This window comes from Chiloscyllium plagiosum, unplaced genomic scaffold (assembly GCF_037043375.1).
Source record: "Chiloscyllium plagiosum isolate Xiang-an unplaced genomic scaffold, Cpla_swu_hap1 HiC_scaffold_36, whole genome shotgun sequence".
Lineage (NCBI taxonomy): Eukaryota > Metazoa > Chordata > Chondrichthyes > Orectolobiformes > Hemiscylliidae > Chiloscyllium > Chiloscyllium plagiosum.
In genome coordinates, this window is record NW_028270174.1 from 2,921,960 (window position 1) to 2,931,961 (window position 10,002).

General features: G+C 45.0%; 1 protein-coding gene across 1 annotated transcript in view; it reads left to right on the top strand.

Moving 5' to 3' along the window:
- Window positions 1-9,639, top strand: part of LOC122539543 (protein phosphatase 3 catalytic subunit alpha) — a 332,195-nt gene extending 322,556 nt beyond the window's left edge. Inside the window, exon 14 of the mRNA XM_087979864.1 lies at window positions 9,416-9,639. Coding sequence (XP_087835990.1) covers window positions 9,416-9,516 — 101 coding nt within the window. The 3' untranslated portion in view covers window positions 9,517-9,639. The remainder of the gene's footprint in view (window positions 1-9,415) is intronic.
- The last annotated feature ends 363 nt before the right edge of the window (window positions 9,640-10,002 follow it).

Here is a 10,002-nt window from a genome sequence, read left to right on the forward strand (position 1 = left end):
TGTAACAAATAACTCATCATTATTTTGTCTGATTTTTGAAGATATCTAATGAGTGTGTTTATGAAGGTTAATCTAAGCCAGTCCCATTGGTGGGGAGTGTGTTGTACTGGATTGTACATTGGGCACAGTTCCTGATCGTGTCCCTGCTTGGTGCACAATGGAGTGTATGGTAAGTGGATTTTGTGCTGATAAGGACTCACGATATAGGAGTCTATATTTATTGTGCAATCTTGCTCCTAATCGCTGAACACTGTACTTTCAGCTCACCACTGTTCTCATGGGGCAGTGAAGGTATGTCCCTCACATTCACTTCCACTAAGAACCTTACCTGGCACAACAAACTCAAAGCACTAACTGCTTTCTCTCTCCATGAATGCTGTCAGAATTACTGCAACCACTTCTCTGTTTGTTTCAGATTTCCACTGTCTACAGTATTTTTGCATTAGGGTATCAGGGCGACAGCACACGGGGTGTCCTGCAGCAGTAGTTTGTAAACTTACCCTGCCACTTATCAGGCCCCTTCACCACTCATCCCTCCAGCTGAACCTCATGGTCAGGTGACACATTCAGGCAGCATTGTCTCCCCGTTACAGACTGGTTTAAAAGTGGTTCATTCTCAAATGATCAAACATAGTGCCAGTGACCAAACGCAAACTCCTTTAGTGTCATGTGACCAATCTGCGCATCCCCTTTGACATCCGACTCTTTAAAGAGAAACACACTTTCAGAAAGCACACTGCCATTGAGCGTATCCTCAGCCAGTCTCTCATAAAATATCCTGTGTTAGCAGTGCACTGACACAGGGTAGCCCCCTCTGCTAATTCAAACCTGCAACGCAGAAAAGATTCAGCTCATGCTGGAATCAAGTAAAATTCGAGAGGCAAAGAGCTATCCCAAAAGTCAATGCTTAAAATAAAAATTAACAACTTTATTTTTTTTAAGTCTAACCGAATATTAACTAGCAACTATTTTACCACTCCTTTCTCTGAAGCCTATCTTTTACCTCCCCCTCTACAATACTCGTCTGATTTTTAAAAAAATTCTGATTGCGATTTACAAAAATAAATCACGTTTCAAAACTAGTCAGCTTTGCCGAGTTTCCTCCGTAGATTCTCTCTCTCCAGGTCAGGTTTGATGTTTTTTCTGTGCAAGCTCCTTCTCCAGACAGGTACCTCTCGGAGAGCTCTCTCTCACCGCCTCCATCTGTTGGTCTTTTGACAGTTCTCTTTGCTGCTCTGGCTAACTGTTCAAAATGTCTGATATTTATACCCCAAAACATCAGATCATTTCATTGGTTTCAATATTATCAAAATACTAAATTCAAACTTGATTTGAGTTTGGTATCTTGGGGCATAATTTAAATGGATTGGCTGAATTTGAATTTGTTTTTTGTCTCATCAACTACTCTAGCTGTTTTGACCAAATGTTACACTGTTACCTTGTTCCGGACTCTCTGCTTCTCTAAGTCCTTGTTAGTTTTTCAACTCTCTTAAAGGTACAGTACTCCTACACCTTCATAACAGCAGCAACCAGAGCAGACAACAAATAACAATTCAATGTCACTCTGAAGATGGGTCACCGAACCTGAAATGATAATTCTTGATTTCTCGCCACAGATGCTGCCAGATATGCTGAGTTTCTCAATGATTTCTGCTTTAATTCAATATTCTGCGTTGCTGTCAGCACAACCAACCCACTCATAAGTCCCCATTGTCACCTCTCTAGATTTTCATCTTTCTTGGCCTGCCATCAATAATCCCTTTGTCCATCTCTTTCTTCTCCCCCTCGCCCTCTTTCTCTCCTCCTCTCCTCTCTCAGCTCTCGCCATCTAACTGCTTACTCGTTTTCGCCCCCACCCCGTCGTCATGATGAATCCCACCTTTTTCTAACTGCTATCAGTTCTGAAGAAGGGTCACTGTACTCAAAATATTAATTCTGCTTTCTCTCCACAGATGCTGCCAGATCTGCTGAGTTTCTCCAGCAATTTCTGTTTTTGTGACAATTCCGTATCAAGTGGCATCTTTTAAAGGACCATGATCTGAAACCACGGTTAAATGCTCATTGGCAGTCATTAGGTAAAGTCTGCACAGTCCTCCCGGACTAAAGGGAGGCTCTCTCATTGGAGAGAGAGGGATGGCTGGTGGGGGTTTAACTGATGGTCACTATGTATCAGGGTGAGGGGAGACATTGGGAGGGAAAGTGCTGGATGGTGTAATCTCATTTGGTTCAGGGATTGAACCCATGCTATTGGTGTCACAAGTGTGTTTTATGATGGTCCTGAAACATCAATGAGCGACGTCCTCCTGTTGGTGAATCCTGTTTGAACCAGCATCCACAGATCCATCATTCACAATTAGTCAGGTTATGGAAGACAGCTCATTTAGTTTGTATGAACTGAGAAGATATTCAAAGGTTCCTCCACAATGGTTGCTTTGCAAATCGACTCTTGTTAAATCTGGGATAAAACCTTGAAGTTATTTGAAGGTGACATGGCATGATGCAATGCAGTTTGTTTTTGAGGAGACGCCATCTATGATGTCACTCATGCACAAACGATATCAGGAATAGAGCATGCTCGGAATCCTGTGGTCTCCCACAACCGCGAACCTCCAAATACTGATTGGCCATGTTCTGTTCCTTTCATTGTCTTCATGAGGATGTGCACGTCACTGGCTGGGCCAGTGTTTGTTGTGTATCCCTTATTACCAGGGAACAGTCAGGAGTCAACTCCGTTGTGGTGGGTTTGGAGTCACATGTCGGACAGACCAGGTAAGGAAAGGCATTCATCAACGAGATAGGATTTTCCAACAATTGACACACCAGGAAGTGTCACCCAGTCAGGGAGGAAAGATCCCATCCAGAGTGAGACGCAGCCTGAGTCCCAGGAAAATTGGAGGTAGGGTGGGAATTTGGTAAGGGGGTGAGTGTTGCTTTTTGCTGGCTTTTCTTGGATCATAGTTTGTAAGGTTTTTTTTTAAAAGTTTTTTTTAATAACGATAAATTGAGGACTAGGAACAAGCAAACTGTAAGTTTATTGGTTAGTGATAACTACTAATTTGACTATCTATTACAGATTACTTTCAGATTGAAGATAAATACGGGAACTATTTACAGGTTGCAATCTAAAAGACCAGTACGATTTTTTTAAGAGTCCAATTACGAACAATGTAAGTCAAACAGAGATACAGGGCCAGGTGATGTGTTGTAACTGCACGATGTGTGAGCTGTTGGGGCCCATTGTGGTTGATAGCGACCATATCTGTAGCAAGTGTTGGTTGTTTGAGGAAATCTGGCTCAGAGTTAATGAGCTGGAGTCTGAGCTTCAAACACTGCGACACATCAGGGAGAGGGAGAGTTAGGTGGATGGTGCATTTCAGGAGGCAGTCACATCCCTTAGATTAACAACCTAAAATTCAGTCAGTGGTCAGGGACACGAGGGTGTGACTGCAAGCGAGGCAAGTAGAGGGATCGAGGGGGTAGTGTTGAAGGAGTCTCAGCCCTTGAGCTTGTCTAACAGGTTTGAGATTCTTGCCCCCTGTGTGGGTGAGAGTTTGGGCTGGAGAGGGAAGATGAACTAACTGACCATAGCACCGTGATACAGGGAACCATTCCAGAGGGAGGAGAAAAGAGAAATGTAACTGTAATCGGGGATAGTATATTCAGGGGAATAGAAACTGTTCTCTGCGGCCAGGATCAGGAGTCCCGAAGGCTGTGTTGCCTGCCTGGTGCCCAGGTCCAGGATATCTCACCTGGGCTGCAGAGGAACTTGGAATGGGAAGGGAATGACCCGGTTGTTGTGGTCCACATGGATACCAACGATACAGGTAGAAAGAGAAAAGAGTTTCTGCTGAGGGAATATGAGCAGCTAGGGGGCTAAATAAAAAAGCAGAACTGAAAAGGTAATAACCTCCAGATTACTGAGGTAATTAAAGAGATAAACGTGTGGCTCAAAGTTTGGTGTGAGAGAAACAACTTCAAATTCTTGGAACATCAGCCCCAATCCTGAGGAAGGAGGGAGCTGTTCCCAATGGGATGGGCTCCACCTGAAACGGGTTGGGTACAGAGTCTGGTAAAACTCCTAACTAGGACTGGGAATTCGGTTTTAAACTAAATAGTGAGGAGGAGGAGGAGGAGGGAGAGGGGAGTGGGTTCAGTTCAGAGGGAAAGTTACGGAAAAAAGTTAAAGTGGGGGAGGGAGCACTCAGCCGAGGTTATTAACCCTTACAGAACAAGAAATAGGACAAAGGGTTGGGGTGCAATCAACACAGGACTGAGGGTGTTGTACTTAAATACACACAGTATAGGAAGCCAGCTGAGTGAGCCTGTAGTGCAGACTGAAATTGGCAGCTACGATATTGTGGGTATCGCAGAGACCTGGCTGTTAGCAGATCAAGGCTGGGAACTGAATATCCAGCGAGAGGATGGGCAGATGGACCTTTGAGATTGGGATTGCCTTGGTAGTAAGAAATGAAATTTCATTGAGAGCAAGAAGTGACATAGAGTCTGTGAGGCATAAAATCCGTGCAGGTCAAGCTGAGGAACAGCAAAAGAGAAGTAGAGCCTGGTGGGAGTTGTGTACAGAGCTGAAAATATGTTGCTGGAAAAGCGCAGCAGGTCAGGCAGCATCCAGGGAACAGGAGAATCGACGTTTCCGGCATAAGCCGGAGTTGTGTACAGGGCAGCTAGCTGTACCCAGGATGTGGGAAAGAAAATAACTCAGGAAATAAGAGAGGCATTATTACAATAAACACAGGGACGTCAATGTTTAGGTGGACTGGGAAAACCAGATTGCCAGTGGATCTTGAGGAATTTTCGGAATGTCTACACGATGGTTTGTATGGAGCAGCTTGTGGTAGAGCACGCTGGGGCACAGGCAGTTCTGGATTTGGTGATGAGCAGTGAAGCCAACTGGATTGAGGGAGCTAAAGGTGAAGGAACACTTAGGGCACAGTGAGCATAATATGATCAAATTCACTCTGCAGTTTGAGGTGGAGAACCTGGGATCAGATGTAACAGTATTGTAATTCAGTAAAGGTACAGACATGAGGGAGGAGCTGGCCAGAGTTGATTGGAAGGGGAGCCTCGCAGGGAAGATGGTGGATCAGCAGCAGCAGGAGTTTTGGGGGATAATTCGGGAGGTACAGCAGAAACTCATTCCGAGGAAGAAACAACATACAGAGGGAAGGATGAGGCAACTGTGGCTGACAAGGGAAGTCAGGGACAGAATAAAAGCAAAAGAGAAAGCACACAATGTGGTGAAGAGTAGTGCGAAGCCAGAAGATTTGGAAGTCTTTAAAAACCAGCAGAGGATAATCTAAAAAGCATTGAGAGGGGAGAAGATGGACTGTGAGAGTAAGCTAGCTAGTGATGGAAGAGAAGACTTCGAGTTCCTTTAGATATCTAAAAGGTAAGAGAGAGGTAACAATGGACATTGGAGCACTGGAAAATGAGGCTGGAGAAGAAGCAATGGGAAACAATTAAATGACGGAGGGAATGAACAGGAACTTTGCATCTGACTCCACAGGAAGACACCAGCAACATACCAGAACTTCAATAGTCGGGGAACAGAGGTGGGTATACTGACCATCACTGAGGGGAAGCTGAAAGGTCTGAAGGTGAATAAATCACCTGGATGGGCTACCCTAGAGTTCTGAAGGAGATCGCTGAGGAGATTGTGGAGATATTGGTGGTGATCCTTCAGGAATCACTGGACTCAGGGAGGGTCCCATTAGACTGGGAAATGGCACATGTAATTCCGTCTGTTTAAGGAGTGAGGGAAGCAGAAACTATAGGCATCAGTCATTGATACAGTTTTAATGTGATTACTTAAGGATGAAATTGTGGAACATTTGGAAGAGAATGGTAAAGTAGGATTAAGTCAGCACGGCTTTGTCAATGGGAGGTCATGCCTGACCAATCTGTAAGAATTCTTTGAGGAGGTAGCAAGCAGTTTAGACAAAGAACAGTCAGTGGGTGTGATCTGTTTGGATTTCCAGACGGCCTTTGACAAGATGCCACACAGGAGGCTGCAAAGTAAGGTAAGAGTCCATGGTGTAACGGGCAAGGTACTGGCATGGAGAGAGGGTTAGCTGACTGGCAGAGAGCGGGCAGAAAGAGGTCTTTTTCAGGATGGCAGCTGGTGACTAGTGGAGCTTTTCGGGGGTGGAATTTAGAAAGGTGAGGGAGATCTGATTGAAATTTTGAGTTCTGAGAGGCCTGGATAGAGTGAACATGGAGAAGATGTTTCCACCAGTGGGAGAGACTAGGACTCAACGGCATAGTCACAAAGTGAAGGGACAACCACAACCCTTTCGAATGGAGAGGAGGAGGAATTTCTTCAGCTTGAGGGTGGGGAATCTGCGGAACTCATTGTCACAGAGGGCTGTGGAGGCCAAGTCATTGAGAGTACTTAAAGCAGAGGTAGATAGGTTCTCGATTAGTAATAGGGTCAAGGGTTACGGACAGAAGGCAGAAGTGTGGGGTTGAGAAACATGTCAGCCATGATCGAATGGTGGAGCAGCGTTGATGGACCGAATGGCCTATTTCTGCATGTATATCTTATAGTTTTATGGATTAGAAAACAATGAGAGAGGTCTATGCAGTCTCTCTTTCATATCTATGCATTTATTAAGGCATTAGTTTATGCTCAGAATGGGAATGCTGGGTCTGTAACTGTATTCTTTACGACTCCAACTGCAATCAGTCCTCTTACTGGAACTGACACCTGACTGATGGTGGCCATGGTGGGGTTACAGAAATGAAAAAGAATTAATGTAACTACATGAATTCCATGAACTGACTTATAACGATTACTAATCTTCCTGTAATTCATTCTTCATCAAATTGGCCAGACACTGCCTGACTTTGTTCCCTCGGTTGGTTGTTCCATTTCTGTGCCTGTTGTGGAGGCTGCTTCATCGTTCTGTCAGATTGCTTTGCAAACTGCTCCTGACTGTCAGTTGGGAAAATGGCAGAGCATCAGAAACTTTTTCTTTATTCCTGATTCGTGTCTCATTATACTGTGTTTTTTGCTGACTCGGTACTCCATTTGTCTGAAAGCCTTCACACTCTGACGTCCTGCTGGAAATCAGGCATTTCCTCCAGGTCTATTTCTCTTTGAAGATGCAGAATTTAAAGCTCCTTCATGACTAATGAGGATGTCCTATTTTACAGCTGGTTCTTCAACGGAAAATTCCATTTAGAGCAGCCCGGTGGCTCAGTGGTTAGCACTGCTACCTCACAGCACCTGGGACCCAGGTTCGAATCCCGCCCCGGGCAGCTGTCTGTGTGGGGTTTGCACATTCTCCCCATGTCCTCAGGGTGCTCCATTTTCCTCCCACAATCCAAAGATGTGCAGGTTAGGTGGATTGGCCATGCTAAATTTGCCCGTAGTTTTAGGTGCATTAGTCAGGGGAAATGTAGAGAAATACGGGATTGGGTCTGGGTGGGTTACCATTCAGAGGGTCAGTGTGGATTTGTTTCCATACTGTAGGGATTCTAAGTTAAATTCCATTGAGCGGAGGGGTTGGTGCAGACGTCTCCTGGAGGTGTCCCTTTTGCTGTCTTCCAGGTGTCAATGTTGTGTCGGTGCTACCTGCTTTGATGATGTGAAGATCCAAACTGGGATAACAGCAGGCGCAGCCTTCAGCAGAGGGTCTTATCCCTTTGAACGTTTCTTCCTCGCACTGAGGAAAGAGTTGAGGTTTGGAAGTGGCCTCTTTTGGTTCACAGCTCTAAGCTCCAGTCCGTTTAGAATTTGGTTTATTGACACACGTACTCACCTGAGTACAGGGAGAAGTTTACAAGTTGCCACTGACAGCAGTGTTTTAGATACAAAGGGCCCTAGGTACAGATTCTTGAGCACAAATTCCGAGGAAAAAGAATTGGAAAAATAAATAAGACGTCCAGGATTACAAACCTTCATGCCACCTTCGGGTCAAATGTACAAAATCGTAGGAATAAAGTAGAGAAATATAAAGTTCAGAATAACAGTCCATCCCACGCAGTCTGTGCAGCACCACGCAGGGCTCACCTCGAGGCTCCGTTGTCTTCACTCGAGGTTCAAGAGAGGTAACTGTGTAGAAAGATGGAAAAAAACATTCACAAAAAGGAAAAAAAGGATGGAGAGGATGAACTCTGGCTAGGGAGTCCCACGCCACTGCCACCTTCACCTCTATAATCCTGTGGGTGTCACTGTACCACATGGACTGCAGCGGGTCAAGAAGGCAGCTCACCCCCACCTTCTCAAGGGGCAACTAGGGACAGGCAGTAAATGCTGAGCCCAGTCAGAAAGCCCACATCCCATGAACAAACGTGAAGAAGTCCTGACATTTCAGAGTCAGGATTAGGAAGAAAGTGAAGAATATTACCGATAAAATAAACTAATTTAACCCAAATAGATGGACACTCATTCACACATTCAACACACATGGTTTAAGTTTAAATGGAGCTTGGTAGCTAGCTGTCAGTCATCATCAAACTGATATGTTCTCTACAATATTCCTCTATCAATCAGAGTCCAGTTGCCAATTGATCAGCACCTTCTGTTCCCCTGCACTGTAGTATTCTTGTGAAGTATCCTGGTGAGTGAGAGATGAAAACATCTGTTTTCAGCAACACATAAGTTTGCCATCACTGACCAACCATTTCTAACCCAGCCATTTCAGGGTCAGTTCAGACCCCTCACTGTGGGTCTGGAGTGACATGTAGGCCAGACCAGGTGAGGATAAGAGATTTTCTTCCTGAGGACAGTAGTGAGTCAGATGGGTTTTTAAGGCGACGGTTACCATTAGACTTCTAATTCCAGATTTTATTGAATTTAAATTCCACCAGCTGCTGGTAAGATTTGAACCCATATTCCTGGAGCATTAGCACACTCCTCTGGGTTACTATCCAGTGACAATCCTACCTGGGCACTGCTTTCTGGGAAATGTGTGGCTGTGTGAGAACCGAAACCACATCCTTCAGAAGCTGAGGAATGAACTGGGGAGGAATGGACCTTTGGCCCCAGTGAGGGTAGGAGTTCTTCCGAGGCCCCTACCCCCTAGTCCCTACCCTGTACTCACTGAAATGATGTGCAGGAGTTTAACCAGGTCAGGGAGGGGGCTAAGCCAGGAGATAGTGAGGACTGCAGATGCTGGAGATCAGAGTTGAGAGTGTGGTGCTGGAAAAGCACAGCAGGTCAGGCAGTATCAGAGGAGCAGGAGAATCGATGTTTCAGGCATAAGCCCTTCATCAGGTAGCTAAACCCAATAGTATTGAAAAGCACCTGGGAATGATCCATGTGGGATGATGAGATGAGGAATGGCAGGATGAGTTTTGATAAGCTCAGACATGATCACAGTTCCATGGCCCACCTCTTCAGGGACTAGTGATCTGAATCTCTCTCTCTCTCTCTCTCTCTCTCTCTCTCCAGTTTTTCCTGTCCCTATCAGCTGTTCTGGGAATGACTGCATCTCGAGTTTATGGAATCTTTTCACACTGCCATCTCCCTCCATTTCAGCACGGACAGTATAGAGGTATATGAAACCAAGGAACAATGTGAAGCAGTCACATCTTCAAGACAATGTCATGATGTCAGGATCTTTTGTAAAGTGATTGTGCTGTTTGGAAGCGAAGCTCAATAAATTATATCATGACTGTCTAAGTCTTATTGTAAGTTTCCAGTATATTTTATTACGAGCAAAGGATTTCCAAAGCATCACAAGTTGACAACAAATTGACCAATAGATGCTGCTATAATCAGTTGTTTTATTCATTGTTTGTACTCCCTTTACAACCCTGGGAAACGTTTTCTGAAGGGGATGTTCACCGTGCTGAAGCTGAGCTGAAAACAAATTGTGTATCTTTCAGTCAGTGTGTGTCTGGGTGCCAAGGAAGTCACACAACAACACAGTGTTCAGCATCTTCTCCAACAGATGTCCCATCCAACAATGGTCGACAGTTTTCCCATGAACGTAACCAGATTGAAATGACCTGGGTCAGCCTGTTACTGCAGCAGAG